Source organism: Calypte anna, chromosome 10, assembly GCF_003957555.1.
Source record: "Calypte anna isolate BGI_N300 chromosome 10, bCalAnn1_v1.p, whole genome shotgun sequence".
Taxonomy (NCBI): Eukaryota; Metazoa; Chordata; class Aves; order Apodiformes; family Trochilidae; genus Calypte; species Calypte anna.
The window spans coordinates 11,023,977-11,049,191 of NC_044256.1; the positions used below are offsets into that span (position 1 = coordinate 11,023,977).

General features: G+C 38.0%; 1 protein-coding gene across 1 annotated transcript; it reads right to left on the bottom strand.

Moving 5' to 3' along the window:
• Window positions 1-348: 348 nt before the first annotated feature.
• CEP152 (centrosomal protein 152) lies at window positions 349-24,883 on the bottom strand. Its single transcript, XM_030456906.1, is given in 28 exon segments — window positions 349-1,455; window positions 1,694-1,797; window positions 2,041-2,197; window positions 2,943-3,049; window positions 3,146-3,227; window positions 6,217-6,396; window positions 7,815-7,983; window positions 9,443-10,093; window positions 10,441-10,572; window positions 11,031-11,291; window positions 11,708-11,887; window positions 12,577-12,712; window positions 12,849-12,977; window positions 13,144-13,274; window positions 13,423-13,533; window positions 14,371-14,578; window positions 15,052-15,206; window positions 16,070-16,161; window positions 17,443-17,590; window positions 18,988-19,188; window positions 19,452-19,591; window positions 20,491-20,628; window positions 21,330-21,483; window positions 21,979-22,320; window positions 22,527-22,593; window positions 22,837-22,937; window positions 23,549-23,671; window positions 24,753-24,883. Coding segments are annotated over 27 exon segments (5,376 nt in total). The 5' UTR covers window positions 23,636-23,671; window positions 24,753-24,883; the 3' UTR covers window positions 349-442.
• Between the last annotated feature and the right edge of the window lie 332 nt (window positions 24,884-25,215).

Below are 25,215 nucleotides of genomic sequence, written 5' to 3' on the forward strand. Positions count from 1 at the left end.
TATTATGGAAATGCACACAGAGGCTTAAAGGGGGTTCTTTGAAATGGAAAAGTCACTTAAAACACCTACTTCAAACAAATAGTAAAATATCCCTTATTGAGCTCTGAAGGAATTTTCATAGGCATTTAAAAAGATTACCACAAGTTACAACAAGCTAAGCTTAATATAAAAATATTATATTTAATAAATTTGTATATAATACACTATAAACAATTATGAGATTGTTATTACAAAAGTAAGCAAATGTCAACATTAAAATTGAAAGTGACTTTGTAGAATTTCTCTACATAACACCAAATTATGTAACTTTGATCATGAAAAAGACACAACAAAACAGGTTTTCCCCACTCATACTTTTATTTAAATATCAAGTCATGGTTTTTTCCTTCAAATGAGGAATAGCTGATACCAGTTCAAGTTGGGAAGTGGCCTACCAAAACCACTATCTTGCTGAAGAGACTGGGAATCTCACACTATCTTCTTCCAAGCTTTTGTTGCACCATCTTCCTACACTCAAATCTGGCAATACCTTGAGCTGTGAGACAGCAGAATTTGATTTGGCAGAGCTGAGGAATTAAATATGCTCTGGGTTTGTTACCAGGTGGCCTCTACTGTAAACTTTAGTGTTGCTTTCTGTACTGTGAATCTTGCCATTGCCATTAGTGAGGTCTCTCCAAGAATCAACATTTTCATCTGCAGGGGAACATGACCTGACATGAGGAAACTCTTCATAGTATGGGGTCTGTGCTTGGACATGAGTATTGGCTTTTTGTTCAGGATACAAGAGTAGCCTATCACTGTGATCCAGATCCAGGCTTCCAGTCACAGAACTCCATTCACTGCAGCTTTCTTCATCCCTTTCTGGAGTTTCTTGACCACCAAATTCCTGACTTCTTTTAGATCTAGATTTCCATTTCCCATCTGATTGAATGTATGTATCATCTTTCAAGCCTATTCTTTCTTGCTTGCTCTTAAGAATATGAGGAGTTGACCCAGGCGTGGTATGGGCATTTGTAAAGATGGGTGTATGCTTATTTTCTGGTGTTACTTGAAAAAGAGATGGAGTAGTATTCTGATGTACTGTATCACTAGCAGCACACAAGAGTCCTTTGTCTATATTTACAGTGCGGCCGTATTTTTCTTTTCTTCCATCTTCCTTTAGACAAACCTCTGGCAGAGTCTCCCTTGAAGCACCATCCAGATTTTTAGAATTACTCCCATTCTGAATATTTGAAGTCACTGTTTCATGTAGCATAAGTTGAGTTTCAGTCTGCATTGCATCAAACTGCTGCCTCAAGTCACACGGTACACGCTTCTGAATAATTTTATCCTTAGCTTTTTCAGCAATTCTTCTACCACATGATTTGCTTTCCATATGGTTTGATCTAGTCTGAAGCATGTGATCTCTTTTTGAGTACTCAGATCCAGGTGGTAGATCTGAATCTAATAGCAGAGCTAGGAGAAGAGAGGAAGAAATAGATTAATTGAAGGAAATGTTAATGCTGGAAGAAAAACTAAGTTCTGATGTTTGTTTTAAATAAAGAACTGTAAGCATTGTCAAAATAAGCAGCTTATACTTACATTCCATTAGCAAGATTATAAATAATTAGTATTTCACTGTCCATCTGCCTTCGAATGATTACATGCACTAAATCAATACAAGCAAGAAGAGAAGACCCATAACCCAACATACCTGAGTGGGTAGATCTGCCTGTGTGAACGTGTCGAAGAGGTGTTTCAAGCCCTTTAGCCATTGTAGCAAGCTTACTGGCAGCATTCATTATTTTTTTTTCAGCTCTGCCAAGAGTTGCAGAAGACACACAAAACCAGTTAAATTTCAAGGGTAATTCCTTATCAACTCTGCATTTTAAAGTAATGTTACCAAGAGTCAAAGAACACTGCAAAGATAGTATTGCCAGACTGCTCAGCAGTGAGCCCGTGCCAATCTGAGCAGATAAGCAGGACTTCAAGTCAAGGTGGACAAACACCTGCACACCTCTTTCAAAATCAAGAGTAACTTGCAAACATGCTTGTACTTACCCTTCAGGCTTCCCATTATCAGTAAGAAGTTGTTGCAGACATGTCAAGTAGTATTTGCGCATTTTCCGTGCAGTCTCTTGACGCTCTCTCAAAACCTCCACTTTAATCATTTCAGCAGCTCGCTCCTTACTCTCACGGATGTAACAAAGCATATCACCTACAAACACCCTGCATTAGTACATCAGCTTTCTTCCAGAGGGGGTAAAAAACCAACACCACAAACTGAGATTATCTAATAGACCTGGAGCAAGTCAAAAGGGGCCTGGATTTACCTGCCAACATTCCACCCAAATCCGTGTGCCAAGTGTTGCCTGCTGGATAAATGCCACAGAAGACCAGAGTAAGTCAATATGAAGCATCAGACAGGAAATCAGTTGTCCAATTCTGTATCTTCAGCAGCAACAGAAAACACTAGGCACAGGGATTTGGAGGGAACGTTGGCTGGTAAAATGCAGGTCTAAGAGTTATTCAGTGGCAGTGCAGCTGGCATCTGGTGCTACACTTAACCCTTCTTCCTCTACCAGAAAACTGCCAATTATGTCAGAAGACAGGATCAAGCACAAGAGAAAAGCAGATTCTCCCTCAGTACAAGCTGCAGGATAAGTGGATTGTTTGCTGGAAAAATAAGATCTGTTCTCAAAGTACACTTTACCACTTTAAAAGTCATAATATGGTGCAACAAAATAAGGATGGTGTAACAAGGCTTCATTCATCACAGTTCATCTTGTTCAAGATTATGGTGGCAATTCCATTTCTCACATTCACTCTAGTAAGAAGGAAAAAACTTAATTCTCATGCAATTTGCCTGTCAGATTCCTGTGCAAGTTGGCTGTAGGAGGTAGAAGTAACATGGAAAATAATTGTTACACTCCTAACTTTTTTGGTAAGATTTTAGTACTTACATTTAATCTTGTTCACAGCTTTAATGTACTGAGCACGTAATTCTTCCAGACCTCTCACAGAGTCACAAGATGTACAAGGTTTCAAGACATCTCCCTTTGACAGTGACCTGAAATGCATGTAAGTCACACCAAACAAGAAAAACAGTTTATATGTTAAAAAAAAAATTTTAAAAAATCAGCTTTTAATTTTTTTTTAAAAATACCTTGGTAGTGATTCCAGGTTTCTCAGTTTAGCCTTCATCTCAGAGTTTTCTGCAATTAGAACTTCTAGGACCTTCTTGTTTTCTATAAGAAATGAACCATAATTCACTACACTTCTCTAAATTCAAGTTCAACAGAAGATAGTACATACATTGCTATCTCTGGTATGAGAGCTCAGTGTCATGAAGAGTCATCAGCAAACATGCAGGTGTTGCAATAACAAGCCCATGGGAATCTATCACAGTAGACTTTAATAAATCCTTAACATAAAAGTTCCCATAAAGTAATTAAATAAGCTGAAAACCTTCATATGCCATTACTAATATTATAGAGAAAGACTGGACCTCCATGCTGAACTCTGCTTAATACTACTAAGAAGCACACAAATACTATAATGAGCCAACCCAAAGAATGAGAAGACAGCCCAGAGCTTAGGACTTCAATGTGACACTGAAGACACTTGATGATGGCATACAGAAATTCCATGTGAGTCATCTGAAAGTTAAAGAACTTTAAAATCTGTTTTTAGCTACCTAATCTAAGCAAAAGATTATTTCTTAAAAGGGTACAGGTATTTACCATAACTTGAAAAATTAAGGGATAAACTTTGATAGATCCATAAAAATGAACAGTTGATTAATAGCTTTCCTATTTCAGGAAAGAAAAGCAACATGAACTGAACACTTACACTGAATGCTGGAGATATGTCTGCACTCAGCCACAGAAGTTATCATATGAACTGTGGCCTAAGGAAAGCAAAGACTGTCACCCCAATAAAGAGAGCATATCCTAAAGAAAAACAAAGTCTTCCTTCTGGAATACTCAAGGTTATCATGGGTAGAATATAAAAAACTGAGCCCTAAGAAAGACACAGACAAGTTTTGATTTCTTCCTTGTCTAGAAGGATGTGCAGAAAAGCAAAAAGCAAGCAGCCATCCTAGAATACAGAGAGAAGCAATTCATAGGCTTCAGAGATCCCAATTTCTGGCCTGAATCTCATTTTGAGCAGTTGAGAGCTCTATCTGTGATGACCCCAATGACAGCAGTAGCCTCCTTTTCTGTTAGTCTTCTAATTATTCTTCAATCTTTAATCCCCAAGAAACTTTGCATTCTAGACTGCTGTCAATAAAAAGCACAGAAATCGTATTATACAAATCAGTGCAATGTACCTAGCCAGCCTTGCTCATTTTTCCATGCTGGCAAAAACCTCTCCTACAAACATACAGAACTTTACTCATCCTCACTGAGCACAAAATTTATTAGAGCAAGCAATTGAGACTTTTCAGTAAGAGAAAAAAAGGGAAAAAATCCACCCTACATGAAGACACACAAACCACAGCCTTTAGCAAATATGACTGTTTAGTCACTTGGTACAACCTTCTGCCTCACATCTGCTCTCTTCAAGCTGACCATTTGCCAAACCTGCTTACAGTAGCCACAGTGACCTCTCAGAGGCATGCTCAAACATTCTGTAGAATTACTGATCCTCAGAACCTCTCCTGAACCAGGACCTTTTTGCAATGCTCTAAGGAGAGCCTAAAAAAAACCAAAAAAACCCAAAATGCCCTGAACACTACTGCATACAGCTTCAACTGATTAAAACACTGCAGGGAGAATGATCCTTTTATTCAACTACCAACATGTTTTCCTTCAGAGAAAATATCATTCTCTTTGTTCTCCTTAAAACAAAGGCCTCTGCTGACTTCAGTACAGTTGAATAAGGGGATTGAGTTCCTCAGATACCAACTGCATTCAGTTGGTTGGGCAAACTGCATTTCAGTTGGAAATGTGCTTCTCATGTTCATGTAGGAAAGAAAAAGTTCTTGAGTATAGGAACACAGCAGTGCATGCATTCCTCCTAAAAATCCTCTCAGAAATAAATCTAGACTAAAGGAATTCTTGTAGCAATCAGAGACAGATGAAACAATATAATTTCCTGAGTGAAAAGCCTATACTCAAGGCCCATAAAGGGAGACACATCCACCTGTCTAGTTACAGGTATTGCAAAGGATTTTGATTTACCAAAAAAATTTTGTCATGTAGTCAGCCCAGGTTTTAGTACAGTCAGATACTTCTCCAAGTTAAACAAAGCAACAAAGGATGAAGTCCATTATCCTGAAAGGACAACAGATGTACATGATGCAACAGCATCTATAATAAACACAAGTATTGACATCAAGTCAGACAATTTTATAACTGCCTGAACTGATGGCCAAGATGCAGGGAGGTTCTGCCACCAGGCTATATCAATTTGTTCACAGAAAGTGATATGGATATTAAGAATGCCAAAAATAAGATGTTGGACAGGAAAGAGAAAGCAGTCACAAAAAACACTACACCACAGACAGTGGAGTATGTTTGAAACAGGAGTATTGGCTAATACCACTAATTAATCAAAAGCAGTCTCTCAATTTATTTCCTATTTCAAAGGAAAAATAAAATATTGATTTAAGAGGCAAGGAGACTGAATAAAACCTACTTAAAACACATGTCAATATTTACCCCCAAATAAGTAAACAACAGAATTAGAGCTTCAAGCTATTGTTGATTGTGGGAAGGTACAAGAAAACTGTGGTCAACAGCTTACTACTACTGGTGCCAAGAGGAACCGAGTACCATCTGGGGACACTGCTCTCTGTACTCTCACTATGGAGGGGATGAGTATGTGCATAGTAGCATTACAGCCCCAAAGATGACAGCTAAAGACCTCCATGACTTATATGCATTTATAAGCATATATATATGTATTTGCAAACACATGCATTATCTGTATGACCTTCATGGGCAATGAGATCCACTCATACACATATTCAAGTTTCCCCGTTCTTTTTCTGTCACACACAAAAGTACTAAATCAGGAATTAACATGTAAAGTCAAGAGAGGGGGGGTGTATCTTGAACAGGGAGAGGAAAAGACAAGTTTGTGGGTTATTACTGGGGGTGGTGGTGTTAATTTGTTTTTTTAAGTATGAATACACACCCATTCCACCCACTGAAAACTAAATCATGCAACAGATGACCCATGCAAGGCAAAACCATTCAAAGTTGTCTTTAGGTCACTAACAATCTTAACCTTGGATTTGCTCTGACTTAGCTTTATGCTCTTTCACAGCAAACTGAAGATACTTGTGGGCTATCTGCAGCTCTTTTTTCAACTCCTGGCTCACAGTTTCTCTATTTTCAAACTCCTGGTAGCTGTGTTCACAGCAAAAAACTTCCTGAGACTCAAGTTTCCTTTTTGTACATTTCTGACCTGCAACAGTAACTGCTAAAAGTTATAAACCAGTCAGGGGGCCAATGGTTACTTAGTCTTTCTATAGCTGGAAAGCATAAGACAGTAATCTAATTAAAACACTCAAAAGGCTGGAACCCTCTTACAGAAGGTACAACAGCACCTATCAAGTTGTTGAGCCCTCAGAGATTCAACACAATCCCATCAGTGATGATCTCAGTCTTCAGTCAGCAGTATGAGGCTCGTAGGTTGTATTTTTTTTACTAAAATAAAATAACCCCCCCCTGAGTCAAGCAGGGTCTTTTGAAGTCAGCTGAAGGAGATTCTCTCAGCTGGGAAGCCTCACATGCGGCTGAGTCTTGTTAAGCTAAGGAATTCACAAAGACTGGGCAACTTCCAGGAGAGCAACGGCTGCTCCCTATAACCAGGACATGGAGCTCTGGAGATGGAAGATCTGCACTGCTTGTATTGTTCTGTGTTTTATAGATGGTTTGTTATTTTGGTGTTGAAGGAATTCAAGCCACAGTATAGGCATAAAGCCAAAGACTCCCTTGGGGTTTCCTGCTTTATGTTTTTCGGTTGCATAAGAACTCAAACTAAACAGAAGGCCCCAGAGAGATTTCTGTGCCTCCCACAAAGCTTTTTCCCCAGCTACACTGTCTCCAGCTTTGCTGTAGTACGTGTGACAACTTTGGTAAGAGCTACAGTGCTAAAGTATATATAGGGGCAGTGTGGGAGGCAAGGAAGAGGGAGAAAGAAAAAGCAAGCCACAAAGTAAACAAAAAAAAAAAAGAGAAAAAAATATCATGCAGGAATTCACATTTTTCAACTATATTATTGATCAAAAGAATTGGGAAAAACTACCAAGCCAGATGAAGTATAATTCCTGACATAACACAATTTACATAAGTGCAGAATTCCTTGTCTTTTCCAATGTCAAAAGCAAGTAGTATAATTTATTCTTCAAAGCTCTGATGTAGTCACTTACAAGACATAGTTTAGACCATACCCTGCTCTTGATGGTCACACCGACTTGCTTAGTTGTTAAACATCCAATGTATTAGAATTCATGCACACAACCCCCAAAGAGTATTTACACCATCAGAAGGAATGGCAGCTCTTTCTTTACTCCTGAAGAAAGGCTTTAAAGCAAAAAATTATCATTTAATAAGAGTAAGCCTCAAGATCTAGAATTAAACCAGTAAGCTGAAGTTAGTACCATTTGTTGCACAATTTGTGACTCAAATGTAGTGCAAGATAATGTGATATTAAACAAGATTGCAGTCAGAAGAATTGCATCTTCCTCTGTCATCCAAATATTCACTGATTAGCTAGCTAGCAGCATCTTCAAAAAGACATTGACTACATTAAAGATTGTTATTAAATGAATTTAATTGTATAATACACCTTTGCCAGATTAAAAAAACCCAAAACAATACCTTTGTCTGTTCTGGTTTCCTGCAAGGGTTGCTGTCTTCTTGGCTTTCTTTGTGCTTCTGCTGTGTGTTCAGTGTTGTACATAGGTCTTGTCATGTCCCCAGATTCTCTGCCACATGGCTGATGAGAGCACTCTGCTTTGTTTACATTATTCAGTAGCTCTTCATATTTCTGCAATTGAGAAACACTTTCTGAAAATAACACATACCGAGAAAAAAAAAAAAAAGTGTTCCGCACCATCTTAAATGAGATGTTATGCACAAAAACAAGCAAACCTGGCCACCAAGTAGCTACAGGAATTGTAACATGGATGTTTTAAACCTGCAATAAAACTGTAGATTGCAGTTCAAATTAAGATGTGTATTACAGAATATAGAAATTTTACTGATTGTAATTCACTGCAACAGCACTACCTGGCTGTCTTGAGTTTTATTTTGTCTTGAGTTTTACTTTGGAAATGTCAGTTGCCCTTAATGTTATAGAGCTTAACTGTATAGAGCTATACAATGTCTTTGAATAGCTGAAGTTAATCTATCTTTTTAAAAGGCATACCCAGCAGAAAAAGGGGTTGTGCCTATTTAGAGTATCTGCAGAAATAAGGGCAATAGAGGGACATGAAAGTAATCTAGAAAAATAAACTCCTTTGCTTATTGTTATTATAGCAGCATAAGAGAAGACATTACTAAGAAATTTGAGACCTCGCTGGAGAAGGTGGTTTGAGCCAACCAACCTTTTGAAGTTCAAAAGCATATTAAAAACAGTTTATCAAGAGGCCTTCTTGGGGCATCTTGTAAAGATGTCCATCTATTACAGAAGATGCATCAGGTATAGGAAAAATGCTGGGCAGAAATGGCATTTCCAGTGGGATGCTTCCTGTAATAAAAAAACTTACTAAAAGCCTAACTATTGCAAAAGGAGGAACCTGCCAAAACAACAGAAAGAGAAGCTTTTGCACAGAATTCTAATTAAACCTAAATTCATCTAAAAGAGAGTAGGGTCTTTCCCCATTTGGGCAGGCACATTGAAAAGACTTTCCCAGAGCCACAATAGGACTTATTCCTGTGATAGATCAGCTTGTCAGTTACTTAGCTCTACTACAGGTAATTTGTCAAAATGATGTACTGCTTTTATTTGTTTCAGAACTGGAAAAAAAAACACAATTAAAAAAAACAAAACCCAAATAAACAAACACACCAACAAGCCACTATTTGGTCACCATTAAAACAGCCAAATTTCTCAAAAAACACCTGATACGCAGAAATCTCAGATGAGCTTCAGTGCTAGAAACACACCTCAGGGGTCACAAGGAGCCTTCAACATACTCACATATTTAAGATGGGAGATTCATCTCCTTAATTTATGAATCTTGGCACTGAAGAATCACAGTCCTAACCTGGCTTTCCCTCCTTTAAAGACCAAAGGTGGCAAAGCTACACCCATACTTTCCCTTTTCACTTTCTAATGGTAGATTTAGCCCTCTTTTACAGATTTGAAGGACTGTAGTTGTCACTAAACTCTAATGTTGGATTCTCAGGATTACATTGATATTTTATATTTGGGGAAAGCAAGTATGACTCTGACTTCTTAAATCCCCTTTCTAATTGGCACTTTTAATTTATAGAAATATTACCTTTTTCCACTTTTGCTCTTCCTTTTCCAGAATTGTGTAAACTGTGGTTCTGTAGGCCTTCTGAAAGCAAGCCTTCAGCTTGTCTTTGCACTGATGGCTAAATTGAACATGAGCATCCAAACACTTATCCCTCCAAGAATGCTTATTAAGTGTGCACTTGACTAGTTCATCATGGATTTCACTTAACAAGTATTCAAGCTCAACCTTAGTCTTCTCCTCATACTGATTAATTTTCTCCTGCAGTCTCTTTGATTCCTGAGCCTCCCATTCTCGCCGCTTTTGTTCTAGTAACATTTTCATTTCTGCCTCCTTCTGTATCGAGATTTCATTCTTCTGCTTTGCAAGATCCTCCTTTGCTGTTGCAAGTACCTCTTTAATTCTGTTCCTATGATCATCTAAGAATGAGCGGTAATCTCTCTCATTCTGCTCTTGTATCTGCAGGATCTCTTCTTGCTTCTCTTTGTTCCACTGAGCACGGGCTTTTGCTAGTTCTGCTTTGACAGCTGCAGGGATTTCTTCTTTCTTTAGCTCCAACTCCTTCTTGAGAGAAATTACCTTTTCTTCCAGTTCTTTTATTCTTGGCCCAGATTTCTCTGTATTTTCATATTCTTTCTTCCATTTCTCTTCAGCAGCTGAGAGAACTAGGGCTAACTGGTGAATAGGTAACAGTCATTATAAATATAAGCATATATATATATATATATACACACACAAAAAAACCATAACCTAGAGTCATCAATATCTAGGAGATTTTCAAACTATTTAATAAAACTATAATCCTATACAGGCAATAAAAAAAAATCAGAAACGAAGTAAATTAGAAACGTCTTTCCTTAATGATTCTCCAACTGTGTCTACATTTATTCCTCAGTAATACATAGGATTTGGAAGAGAGAACTGTTTATCAATGTATTTTTATATATGTATGTAATATAAATATATATGTAGACATACAATATCAATGTATATATTATCAATATATATGTATTTTAGGCTACCTGTTTTGCTGCAGACTCTTGGTGTTCTTTCTCCCATTTTTCTTGTTCTAGCTTTAGATTTATTTTGTACTCTTTGAGGTCTGTTAATTCTTGCAGCCATCTGGCATGAGCTTCAGTTAAAGCTGCATCTACCTACAAGCAGATGATAAAACCCTACTTCAGTCCCCACCAGTGAATAAATTTTTAATATCACTTTCACATAGCAGTGAAAGGACAGACTTCAGTTAGGATTGCCTAGGTTTACAGAAATTAATAGACCAGCAGCATCTGCTGCATTTCTTGATGCAAAAAGGATATAAAAAAATGAGTATTTATTTTTCTTAACACAATTATATAAACTCTAAGTCAGTTTTACACAGCACTGTTGCAAACTCATGCAAAATTTGTTCAAACATGTGAAGAAATTAACAGATTTAAAAAAAAACTACTTGCTACAGCTTGTTCAGAATTTCTTTAGATAAATCTCTAATAAAGCAAGTATAAACTACTAAGCATAAAAGTTTGTGAAAGAGAACATATTTCTTTTTAGGTGACTTAGTTGCATATGGCAGTTTTACAGGCTCCAGGCAGAGAACACAATTCTTTGTTACCTGGCTGGCAAGATTTTTATGGTATTTATTTTCCAGTTCTATTTCTAATTCTTTTAAGGCCTCTGCAGAGACCATATTTTCTTTCAGAGCCTTCTGGATCTGCAGCCTCTGGTCTTCAACAATCCCTTCTAACTCTTCAGTTGAAGCTCCATCCACAACTGTTACTTGGTCAGTTTGGCTGCTGCAGTCATTACATTCAACTACAGTTCTTCTCACTTCTTCCAGCCTAGTTTGCCATTCTCTTTCTATTTTTGTTTTATTCTAAAGAAAAAAATAGTTTTTAAGAAAATCTCCCCAGTGTCCTAATGACCAAAATTTCACTGATGTTTAACAAACAAAACTCACAATAAAATTCCCTAGCAGGAGAACAAAACCAACCAACCAAACAGAAAACCCACACCCAAAATATGCTCAAAAAAAAGAGATTGATAAAGAATGACTTGGTTTTGATTTCTTATCACAGTTTTCTTCTGAGGGATAGGATACAAACACCTACCAACTTTCAGAGGCTCCTATAATGACAGATCCTAAAAGCTACTTCAAATGGCAGAGTAACAGTTCATAAGTCTATCCACATACAAGTTCTCCTTCCAAAAATAAACAAAAAAACCCAACCCCCCCCAAAACAACAAATAAACAAAAAAACCCGCCAAAGATCTAAACCCCTGGTTCCACACCTCTTTTTCTTCCTTCTCCCAGTGAACTCTGGCTAATGCAACTTTCTCTTCAACCTGCTGCTCTTTTTCTTCCAGCCACTGCATCTTTGCTGCTGTCAGAGAGCTTCTGTATTTCTCTTCAAGCTCAATCTTCAGAAGGTTGAGAGCATCCTCTTTTTCTTTCACTATCTGTCTCTTGAGCTAGGAAAAAATAAATTTAAAATAAATGTAAAGTATTTTGCAAGGCACAGTCAACTGCTATGAGATAAGAAAACATGAGACAAGTTATTAACTCCTTAGAGCCTGTGCACTGATCTCACTGATGTTACCTAGACAAGATACTCAGCTCTCAAAAATAGGTGTTTTAAGGCATGATATCAAGGTTAATATAGACTATTCCTCCAAAATAAATTTTCTTATCAAGCATCTTTATTTTACTCCCAGTACACTTTGAGCTGAACCTTTTTGCTACATTTGCTTAGCAAGACAATTGACTTACTTCAGCCATGCCATACTGGTATCATTAGATACCAGTTTGTAATTAATATAGCAGCCTGGATTCATTATTACTTGAAAAAGCACAGTAATTTCAGATCAGTTTTATATAGGGAGAACAATACATTTTGGGTTGGGTTTTTTTTGAAAATGTGTAAAACCTCTCATTGCTGACTAAACAGTCTTCAAGAGTCAGAATCATAAAAATTAACAACTATTGGAAGAAGTTACTTCTACAGTATTTGAAACCCCAGGACACAACAGCAGGTTAACTTAACGACCGGTAGGCCACATGCATTCATTTTCTGAGATCTGGCTGCATCTCTTCTGAGTACCTTCCCCAGACAATTGAAATTACATATACTTATGGGCTTTATTGGTATTTCCATTAGTACCTTCTCTTCCTTCAGCTGCTGTTCTTGTTCAAATTTCTGCCTTAAAGTAGTTTCCAAGATGTCTTTCTCCCCACAGACTCTGATGTAACATTCCTTCACTGCAGTCATCTCTCTGTTCAGCTCCTCTATATCAGCCCTCCACAGGATAGATTATTAATTAGTTTTTACACTCACAGGACATTGTCTGCTTTTAAAAAAGTAACTAGAACTAAAGACCAGCCAGGAAATGTGAAAGTTTCAGTAAAAGTGGAAAAAAAAAAATTAAGTCTTACTTGAATTGCGAGATGGTCTCTTCATATGTTTGAATGACCTGTGCTTTTTCTGCAGCATATCTCTCCATCAGGTCTCTCTCAAAGTGTGCTTTCATATCCTCATGATGTTGCTGATAAGTTCTTTCACACCTATAATGTCAAGAAAGGAAATATTAGGGTTTCTTCCCCCTTTTTGCCTTAAGAAAGAAACCAGCCTTCTAATGCTGTGATGTCCCCTTGTACCTGAGAGCTGGTACAAGATAAGACATGCAGGCTAAAAGTTCATAGATGGAATAAACAGAATTAACACTCTTACCTGTCAATGGCTTCTAGTTTATCCTGATCAAAATCCTGAACCATCTTTCTCATCTGACAACAAAGATCTTGGTTTAAGTTTGTCAGTTTTTCTTCATTTTCCTTCAGTTTTTCAATAGTCAAAGTATGGTTCTGGACAAACAAGGGTCAAGTAATTAGGTGGGTTGTAAAGAACCCTTTCTAAGAGGAGGTTTTAGCATAGTGAATTCTTTTTCTGGTGTTTTTTTGTTTTTGTTTTGTGGGGGTTTTTTTGTAAGGACAAGCAGCATCTCTGTCTCACCTCAACTTCCTGCTGCAAAGTTTCATTAGCCTTTCTGAGTTTTAGAACTTCTTCTTTAAGATTATCAGAAACTGAAGGACTGGCCAAAGTATCATTCAGAGTTGTGACAGTCTAAAAATAAACAACATTTAGATAACTTTAAGACTATGTGTGATTCAGAAGTTAAAGCTTTAAAAAGTTAAAAGTGTTGAATAAAAAATTTACTTAGAAAAAACTAAAAAAAAAAAAAGGAAATTATTGCAATGCAAGCTATAATAGTATCACTGTTACTTCAAATGAATTATTGAAACTGATAATACCATTAAAGTTTAAAGCAGCAAACACTTGACACTGTATTTGCAAGATGAATGACTCCTGCCATCCAACAGAGAGCACACTTGTCAAGCCAATTACATTGCTATCCCATGTCCAGGCCACAACGTATAGATTACAAGAGCAGATGTTGTAAGTCTGATCAACTCATACAGGGAATTTAATAATGGGGTGAAGAGAAATGCAATATCCAAGACATTTGTTGTTAATCAAATTACATAGTGAAGGTAGCCTGTTTAATGTTTCGTTTGTATAGTTTAATCATACCATCACCTTTCTCAGAGAAACAAGGTCTTTTTGGCTAAAGAAAAATCTACTTTCTCCCTTAAAAATTAGTTCTGAAAGAAGCACAGTGGCCATTAAGTACTACCCAGCAATTACCACATCAGAACACACCTAATAAGACATAGACCTCCCAAGTTCTGCTACTCAGTTTCATTTTCACAAGTGATACAAAATAAAGTATCATTCAATTTACAATACTTGCCTTAGATCAAAGACAAATGAACTTCACTGCTACAAATACTCAGCAGTTCAGTCCTTTGGCCTCTTTTCAGAAGAGGTTTAAATGTTGTTTTCATTCACTACAATCCAGTGCACCTTTACTTTAAAAAAAAAAAGCGTAAAAGAACAAACCTCTAACTCTTTCGATGCTTTTTCGGCTTTCAGCGACTGCTTGTATTCCTCTAATGTCTTCTGGCAATCTTTAAGATCATTTTGTAATTGATTAACCTGTTTTCTCTTCATTTTATTACTGCTCAATAAACGTTCCATCTCAGCTTTTAATTCTACAATAATTTCATCTTTAGAGAGCTCTTTATCCATATCTCTTTTCTGTATTGCACTATTAGGGAAGACACAAATGGTTCAGTATCCAAAAGACAAAAAATATTTATTCAAAAGGTAGTTGTAGGAAAGAGAATAGCAAATAATGCTATCAGAAATAGAGATGTCTAAGAGTTAATAGCAAAAAGAATGAGAAAACACGAACACAAAAGCTTTTCCATCAAGCTGCAATTAAGGTAAACTTGTTCATTCAGCTGTTTACCCAAACAACTCATTCTCACATGATGTGAGGTATTTTGAGACAACTCCAATGTTTTTGTAAAAGATGACTTTAACACTAAGTAACTACACACTATCTTTGAGCAAAAAGGTATCCATGCTTTAATGCATACAATTCAAGAAGAGTTTATGATTAGTCCAATTTACAGATTACCTGGCAACACAAGCAGTATTTCAAATATTTACCAAAAACCTGTCCACCTACTGAGACCATCTTACACATTTATTACTGCTGTAATTACCACTCAATACCTGCAGAATCTTGGTTTCTTCCCAGTGATTTTTCTAATTCCCAAATCTACATAGGAATCATCTAGCAGCTCTCCATTTGCATCATTCAGAAATACTCCAAGCTTGGCTGCAGATTCATACAAAGCTATTTCTTCCTTTAGTTCCATTAACTCTTCCTTAAAAGAAGAGACAAAAAAAAATTATGCCAAGCAGAGAAACTCCAACCAAAGACATCAGGCCTCTGATGAGTCTTCCAAATAAAAAAATTTTAAAAATTAAAAAAAAGGAGCTTTTCTTTCTGAATACAGTTGCATTTAGCTGCATCTACCCGAATCATATAGTGTTAGTTTTACTTATTTGTGCTACCATTTTTATACCCTTTAGCAAACAATATGTTAATACTACAAATTAGAGAATATTTCCTGTTGCTGAGGGTATTGTTCTTATTACAGTTCATATATGAAGTTAATTATTATTATTATTTTCACTCTTCTATCCTGCTGTCCTTGTATAGTAAAATGGATGATAACAGAAGAATACCTGGCTGGAAAAGCAACACATTTCTCTTATAATAACTAGGATTCATAATTTCAAAGATAACAGATTTTAGTCAAACACATTAACTTAATTGGAAACACAGATTTCCAGCCATATTTTACAGAGGACTCTCTAGCATTCTCTCTTGATGGCAAAAGGTAAATTTCAGATCATACAATCTCCAACTATCCCTTTAATTAAGTTAAAAGATTCCAAAATAGAATTTACATTTCATTTTTCCCATAAGCAGGTTAGATAGATGTATAAGATTTGTGCAACACATGTGCCCCACTATGTTTCAATTTAAAAAACCAACCAAACAAAAAACACACGAAGTGCTAAACATAAAATGCAGGGAAATGAAGTAGTGGATAGTCCTCTACTGAAAGGACACACGCTTGTTTCCCCAACAGGAAGAGTTTCAGCTGCCACCCTGCTAGCTATATGTAATGCCTGCCCTCCTAAAATAAAAACAGTAAAATACTTAATAAAGTTAAGTAACCTGCAAAGCCTTGTTCATGTTGTTGCTTATCATGTGTGCAGACTGAGATTGTTGCAATTGAAACCGTAACTGATTCGTCTCCTGCATCGAGCCTATTGCAGGAAGAGAGAAAAAACGAGTCATAAATATGCAAGAAAAACTATGCAGTCTGGAGAAGATCACTGTTAAAAACAGTGACATTGACTCTGGTAATTAGCATTACTCTGTTTATATTTCCTTGAGTTCACTATTAGAAAATACAAATAATTAAGACAAGAATATTTCTACCTGAATTGAGGAGGGGAATGTTACTACAGGTCTCAAATTTGACCTACAACTTTTTTAAAAGTTTGGGAACCACATGGGCTTTAGTTTTTCCAGAATTTTAATAGTAGCTGTAAAATAAATGCCATGATGGAAGAAGACATGCCAAATGCTTGCTTTTCTTATAGCTCATCATAAGCAAAAAATTACATCATGTGGTTGTCCCAAAGATTAGCAGGAACAGGACCACGACCACCGTGAAAAATCAAGCCACCTTCCCTTCTTCCCCACAAGAAAAATTTAGCTTAATCTGGTTGCCAGTTTGTTACCACTTTAAGGGATTTGGGAAATCTAGCACAGAAAAAACGCTTTCTTCACTTGGCAGTTGCACCCTTTTTAAATATCCTATCATGTTTACAGCATAATACACATCCAATAAGGTTTCTCTCCTTCTCTATCCTGACATTTATGCTCTGTCTAGAGACATCTTTCTTCCAGATGACTATAGTTCTCAAAAAGATGCTGCTCTTTAATTTGAATCCAGGAAGACAGACATTTCATTTAGTTAAGATGTTTGGATTCTATGAAAAGACATACACTACTATGAAGAGATTTCTATATTTAAAGGAATACACAGGGCAGAACATATCAAATGCCATTCCTACAGATGGAAGTTCCCCAGAACCAGCCTTCAGACACAAAATTATTTTCTCCCTGAGATTTAAATTTAGGCATTTGACTCAAATTGCCATTCTAACACAGAAATAAGTAACCTGTTCTCAAAGGCTGTTATTTAGTCCAAAGCTAAGTTGGCACATACGCAGCACAAAACACATATTAAAAAGTTTAATTGCTGTTTGAGCTTTGTGGGGAAGAGGGCTCCAGGGTAGTGTTTCAGGTTTTTTTTATATTTATTGGATTTTATACTTCGTTCTAGACTTTACTAGATTTCATTTAAGTCTGACTCATGTACTGCATAGGAAATGGTCTAGTACACATTTAGTTCCACTAAGCTAACATTTAGCTTAATGTTGATTCCATTTCAAAAGGAACACATATGTGCAATTTCACACTTCAAAACACTGAAACCATTTCTGCAAGGAAAAGTAAGGTATGAGTAAAAGGCTGACCTGTTTGCAGTAAATTTGCACATTGCTTTTGGCTTTCTTCAAGGCTTCTGGTCAACCGATTTATTATTTCAGTTTTTTCGCATTTGGTTTCTTCCAGCATTTTCTCAAGTTGCTTTACATGCTCTCCTAGATTTTTACAAAGCTCTCTCTAGGAAGAAAGATCACTTTTAGTCATATTGCAAACGCCTAGCCACCTAGGACAGTTCTGGATATAGAAAGAACCAACAAATACAAGACATAGAAGAAAAGAATCTATCAGACATCTAAAGGGGCAGAGGCCAGCTAAATCACAGATCAAATTCCATCCTTGGCTGACAAGTCATCTCTTACAGCATCAAAGATAAGTTTTCACTAGGGGACAGTAAGTACACTCATTTATAAACATGCAAGGATATGAACTGTTCAGTATTTCCTAGAGCAGTTAGTTTTCAGATTACCCTCTGTAATTAATCACATAGAGTTAGCCTATTGCAGAAAAAAATCAAGCCTTCTCATTATTTATATTAAGCCTAAACTTAACTCAATTTAGTTTATTTTAACTGAATTTAAGCCAGGGTAGCAAGTTCCAATGCCCTGTAAAAGGAGCAGAGTTTTTTCACGTGACATACAAAGCCAACCTTCATGTAGCATTGCTTACAGTTACCTACTGAGACCTGGGAGGCAGTGTACCTTGACTTGTCTACTTTTTTCTCAAAAACAGGAGATCTCTCTTTAAATACTTCAAACTTACTTCCATAAATAATTTTTTTGCAGTAGATACTTAGCCATGTAACTGGCACTAAACAGACAGAGACTGAGAAGTGCATTCTAGTTTACAGGCAACTGCTAGTCACCTTTTCAAACACACAAACTGTTTATTTTAATGCATATTAATGTTCAGACAAGATTTACAGACCTAGAATTAAAGAAATTTAATTTTATTTCCTTTATGTGGAAAAAAAAAAATGAAGGCCTGCCTAGACTACATTGCTTGACTATGTCTAGTACTGTAATGGACTCTTTATGATGTATCTGGAAATTTTCATAAACTCTTTAACCATGTGACACAATCCATATCAAACTCCATCTTAAGGCCAGCCTTATCCTCCTCCTCTCCCTTTAAATTTCTACTTCCAAAATAAAGTGACTGCTTATTCATTAGTCAACCTTGATTATTTTGAGACTAAAGCTTGGCAATAGACTGTTTAATAGACAAGGGTTTTTTTCAGCAAAAATAACACAGTTTCTTAATTCGTTGTTTTCTTTCCCACATTTATTTGCCAGAGCTCTCAAAAAGATTGTACACAGAATGAAGGCTCAGGAGAGGAAATAAAACAATGAATTCTTGCCTCCTCTGCACTGGCTAGGTACAAAATCTGAGTTCACAACTGCTTGGAGATGTTTATAAAAACATACCACATAAGTTTCATAATACTGAGGCTTATGTAGAATTTCCTTTCCATTTGCTTAATCAAGAATTATGGGTCAAGAAGCGCAGCTTGGGGAACATGGGGAGCTCTACAGTCTCTCCAGTACAGTATTCAACATCCTAAAATCATTTCTTACCTCCTCTCGAAGTGCAGAATTTGTAGTATCAAGTTTTTGCTCTAATGCTAATATTTGATTTTCATACTTCTGCTTGAGTGCTGAAATAATGGCCTCGTGTTGGTCTCGGGCCCTCTGAAGAGCATCTGATCGCTGAAGTTCTAACAGCTGCTTCTGCATGCTTTCCATGGCTACCTCTGCCACTTTGGATTGCTTCAATATCTGTGGGAAAAGTATTAGAGTAACCAGATATACTCTACTTTTCTTCCAATACTCTGTATGTCAGTTCATTTTTTTTTGTTGCTAAAAGTATTCAAATAATGCCTGGTTTTCAAACTATTTTCCACCCAGGCATCCTATTCATCATATATTCAGCTTCTGCAATGATCATCAACAGTGTTTCAAGAGAGTAGCCCTTATACTTAATGAAAATGCTCTACAAGTAAGACCTATCACAGTAAACAGCTTAAAAATATTTATAGTACCTGTTCCTCATTGGTAGTGAGAGTCTGAATTTGAGTTTCAAGGGCCTTTATTTGACCTTCAAGATGCATTTCCCGTTCCTTTCCACTCTGATAGAGTTTTTGAGACTCACGAAGACTAACAGCCAAACCATCCTTTTCATCTAAAGAGACAGATCCAATAATTGGGTGAGAAACACAGACAGCCACCCAGCAACTTCATGGAGCATAAGCATTCAGTACCCCTGCTCTACAAAGCCTCTCATTACAAGTCCTTCACCTCATACTGTGGGCAACAAGCAGCAGACAGAACAACATTCAGTCATTCTCCACCCAATGATCACCTTCTCCCTCTGGTAGCTGGAAGCACTCTGATGCACTGTACCCCTCCAGAACCCTGGTGGAAGTAAATTCCCTTCTGTCAGTGGGAAGAACTATCATCCCTTACACCATTTAAAAAGACAAAACAAAACAATCCGCCTGGAGAAACAACAAAATGGTTGACAATGGAAGTTTTTGCTCTCCTTTCTCTTTTTGCATTAGAAAAGTTATATTCTTAATTCTCTAACTCTTTTTCGTTTGTTTCTATAAGAAAACGGAAGCCAAGACAACCACTAACCTCAACTTTGATAATTTTGGAAGAGCTTCCCTACATACAGTCCAGGAAAAGGTTTGTTAAACCAGACAGGACAGAAAATAAATTTTTCTTTATAGATGTACACTTCTCCTATTAGGATTTTAGTCTGGGGGAATGGTGGTGGACTTTAAACATGCTACTTCATCAAACTTCTCACTTCTATGTTCATTTTTAATGCCTGGTACATGGGGAGTCTGGAGTACAGTGGTGGTCTTGAGAAAGCAGCAAAAGCAAAGGCATTTATGCCATCAGAAACCAGTTCAGGGAGTTTTCTTTACAACAGTATTTGGGGGAGAGAGTTAGGTCCATGTAATCCTAAGTTTACAGATATGGTCAATACCTTCAGAGGCACGACCTAAATTTAAGTTTTCAAATGAAAGTTGCTACATAAAAATAAAACCTAAGAGTAAATATAAAACATTTTACCTTGGACCATTGAAAGTTGATGATTCAAATACCTAATCTGCTGTGCACTCTTTTCTAGCTTTTCAGTAAGTTCTTCCAGTTGTCTCTCTCTTGCTTTATTTAAAACTTGAAGTTGAAGAATCTGCATATTTTCTGAATCTGACAAATTAAAGAGCATACAGACAAGTTTGCACAGTAAACTAACCAAGAAAGTCATTAGCAGAAGTAACTCCTGCCACAAGATTCTTCTTTCATACAGTGCCAAATTCACTGTTAGTCCACAAAATAGCCTCATTTTTAAAATCTGTTTTATTCATATCACCCAAGTTGCTGTGGCAGCAATAGTTGAAGAATTGTAGGAACTACCAATCCAATTTAAACCTAACAGCATGCCCAGATAAAGGTTTACATGCTGGGAATTCACACACAATCCTGTATCAACTATTAAGTCTCAAGATGTATAATAAGCAAAGTAGTTCTGTCATTTGAAGTGTACCTAGCAGAAAAACTCAATGTGGCATAAAGCAAAGTATGTTTACTAAGGTATGGCAAGTTATTTTTTTCCAATATTATAAACAAGGCAGGGTGCCAGCAAGACTGGAGATCAAGTCATCAGAAATAATTTTGTTTGCAGTCTCACCAGTCAAAGATACATTTTTAATAGTCTGTTCAAAATGCTGATTTCTAGGCAGAGTGGGGTGGGATTAAGGCTAGCCCAATGAAAGCTTAGAGCAAAGCAAGAGACAATAAACATCAACATAATTTAGGTGCCCCCTGACTAAAAATCTACTGAAATCAACATGTGTTCTGTTGCAATTTCCAGTGGACTTTTCACACAAGTTTAAACAGCAAGCTCTTACTTTCATCATTGCCCAAGAATTCATGTTGCAAATCCTCAAACACTTCATTTATTCTGGTTGCTTCTGGATTTTTTTGATGAACATCATTTTGGTATGGTTTAAAAGTCACTTTGTAGGATTCTGGAGATTTGACAATGTCAGATGCAACATATTGCTGCTGTGGCAATATATACATAGGAGAAAATAAATTAAAATCAACTGTGGTCTTGCCCAATGGAAACACTTTAATTTTGCAGGTGACACGAATAAGAGCTCTAGTAGCTCTTCATTTGCAGGCTCTTGTACAGGACACCACTTAAGAGTGAGAGAAATTGTCATGAAATCTCCCACTTGAGGGGAGCAGTGCCAGCATCAAGCAAGTAAGCGCACACTTAAGTGAATTACATTCATTCTACCTCATGGAATTCTACCTAGCCAGTAATAGCAAAAAAAAACGAAACCCAAAACATAACACACACACACACACACACGTAAAATCCAATTATTTAACACTTCGTTGCTTTAAATGGACTTCCCAGTCCCCACCAGAAGCCTCCCACCACTATTTAAACTGATAATAAGAGACTGAAAGCATTTAGAAATATTAAAACCAATAGTAAAATACCTGTAAAAATTACTCAAAATAAAAACATATCAGCTTCTGAAATACCTGGAGATGTTCCTTTGAAGCATCTGGAAAATTTATTATTTTACTTGGCTGATTATTAAATTCTGGTTTATGGCCATTTGTATATGGCCTGAAGTTTTCAGGAAAATGATACACATTATTCTGTTGGTAGCAACCTGGAGCACTGAACTTATCTCTACTGAGAAACACATCCTCAGGATCCTCTTGACCATTTGTGACACAGTAATCTTCCTTATCATATAAATGTTTCTTTTCTTCCTCATTCTGTAGGCCAGTCCAATGCTTTACATGTTTTTCAACATGATTGTTTTGCTGGTCACATAAGAATTGCTCAGGATACAGACTTTGTCCTTGTTCATAACCCTATGAACATATAACATATTTAGAATTGCTCTCTCACTACTCAGATTTTCCCACATCCCCATTTTTCCATGCTTACCAACCCTCAAGTTAGAAATACTTCAAATGAATAGCAAAACATGCCACACAAAATATTTCTCTAGTGATTTTAAGTAATATTTAGCATGTTATTGTGAACAATTGGTTAAATCACTGCTCATAGAGCTTACATTTTGAGGATCAGTTATCAGTGGATGGTCATTCCACCTTCCATCATGCTTTCCTGGCTCATGTGATCTGGAGAAAGAAAAGTAGCTTAATCATGTAACTTGTAACTTCAGGAAAAAAACCAACCAACCAACCAAAAACCACATAAACAAAACCTTATCTTCCTTAATTTAAGTGGTATCTAGCTTGTTTTTCATGGAACACAAATCACTACAGCAAATTGCAGTACAGGTTTTACCAACCTCATCAGCTGAGATTTTGATCTATTCTCAAAAACACAACATAAGTAATAAATTATACAAAATGCCTTACTGCTCCTCAGTCTCATGAATGCTACTGTCTGAATAGGTGGATAGCTGGTCTCCACTGTCCTCCAGCATATCATGGGGAAGGTCTGTCAACAGTTGTTGCAACTGAAACAGAACAAACAACATTTGTTATAATAAGCTTTTCAAAGCAATGCATACAAATTCAGCAGCAGGTAAAATAGGCCACTTGCAGAAAAAGCTGGCTCTCTTCCTCCATTTGTCTTTACATTAACTGCACTTTAAGCAGTGATTGCTGAAGTATCAGTTAGAGAGGTTACCTGATAAAAGCATCATCTGCTCCTCTGTAAGAAACCATCATGCACGTTGATATTAAACATATTTTGCTAATTCCTTTTATGAAACAAAAAGAACAAATACCCGAAGTATCTCAAATCCAAAAAATACCCAAAACATTTGAATGCAGTTTTTCTAGAAATTAAGTATGTAATTTGTAATCGGCTTTAAAATTCTGATTATAATTATTCCTCATTCTTTTATAAGCTAATCAGATTTTCAAGAGAGCTGTTGCTTTCCAACAAGTATTCATAATAAGTAAAAAATCTGTCAAGAAATACAATGCACAGGTGACACCAGCCTTTTGAATGTGATCTACTGCACAGACAAGGAACAACAGCCTCCCAGCCACTGTGTACGACACTGCAAGGCTCTGAAGATGCAGCACAGGTTTTCAGATTAAATAACTTGTTCTTTCTCACCTCTTGTTCTCTTGCATAGTCCTCTTGGTCATAGTCTTCATCTTCATGTTGAGTTTGTAGGGCCCCACTGTCAAAGTCAAGTGACATTGTTTTCTAATAATGTTTCTGAGTATCCAGCAAAACCTGTTGCAAGACAGGAAAACATCACACAGGTAAAAGGGGGGGATGAGGAACAAAAAGCACCACACTCACTTCCCGAGTTATATAGTCAAACACACACAAAAACTCATTCTTTAAACAAACATTGCATGTTGCTTATGTCATTCAGTTGAGCTGCTGTTTCTCAGTATATCCAATGCTACTAGTTTCTAGGAATGTAGCATTTCAAATAGATTATTTGGGCTCTTCTTATGCTGACATTATGAAATTATTTAAGTTCACTTAGAGAACATTAGAGTTGATAGTTCAGTCTCTTTTTAAATGTTGCTTCATTTATTTCTAGAAAATAACTTTATTTTGTACCGAATAATGAAGTATGCTACTGCTTAAGTATCCAGATAACAGTTCCAACAGGAAAAACAGGAAACGTATCGTGGAAACAGGAAAAGTATCTTGTGAATTCCAGATTCAAATGCCTAATGAAGAGACTCACACTCAAAGACTTAACGTGCCATTTTCCTCATTATGTTTAAATGACCCGCGTGCCCACTCCAGGAAGGTCTTTAACACAGTTAGCAGGAATCCTAACAACAAAAACTCCCATCTCCATGCATCCCCTAAAACACCAGAGACCACAACGTGACCCCTCAGCCACCCCTCTGGCAGAGCGATGCTGAAGCACCTCAGCCACCTCCTCCCAAACCCACCTCAGCCGTGAGAGACCACCCGCCCTCTCCCCCTCCTTCCGTAAAGCCCTTCCCAGCCCCACGAGTTAAAGGCCACCGGAACGAATCCATCCCCGTTCCCTCCCCCTGCCTCACCTGCGGCCTGCGGAGACGCAACACCCACAGGACCCGGGTTGAGGGGGGACAAATGGCGGGGCCAGACCCCGGAGGAGCGCGCCCCGACACAGGGCGGCTGAGGGCAGCCCGCCGGCCCCCCGCCTCAGCGCTCACGAGGAGCTGGCACCCGGCGGGGGTGACCGCCGCCGTTATTCGCGGAGAGACCGAGGAAGCATCGCCCGCCGGGACCTCCTTGGCCGGTTTCGCCCCGGTCTCCGCGGGGCGGGAGGAAGGAGAAGGCGGCACCGAGTACCGAGACTCACCTGCAGGCGCCGAGCGCCGCGGGCCCCGCGCCTCACCGGGGCACAACAAAGGCGAGCACCGCGCTCTTCCGCATGACAACCGGGCCCGGGCGCCCTGACTGACACCCGCGGTCACCAACCGGCGGCCGCCCCGGCCCCGGGACGCGGGGGGAGGCGGGAGAGGGCACGCGCTCGGCGGCGCCGCCAGCCCCGCCCCCGCTGTTCGAAACCCGGCGCGCGCGGCAGCGGGAAGGGGCCCTCGCCGCTGATTGGCCCCGAGCTCAGCCAATGGCGAAGGCCCTACTGCCCGGCGGGGCGGGGCCTCCCCGTGACGTCGGGAGGCGTTGGGCGCCATCTCGCAGCAGCCGGAGGTTGGCGGTTGCCTGGCAACGCGCGGTGGTGCTGAGGGAGAGAGGAGGCTTCGTGAGGTCACAGCCCCGCCGGGTGACGTCATGAGAGCCGGGGAGGGCTCTCACGGCTACGT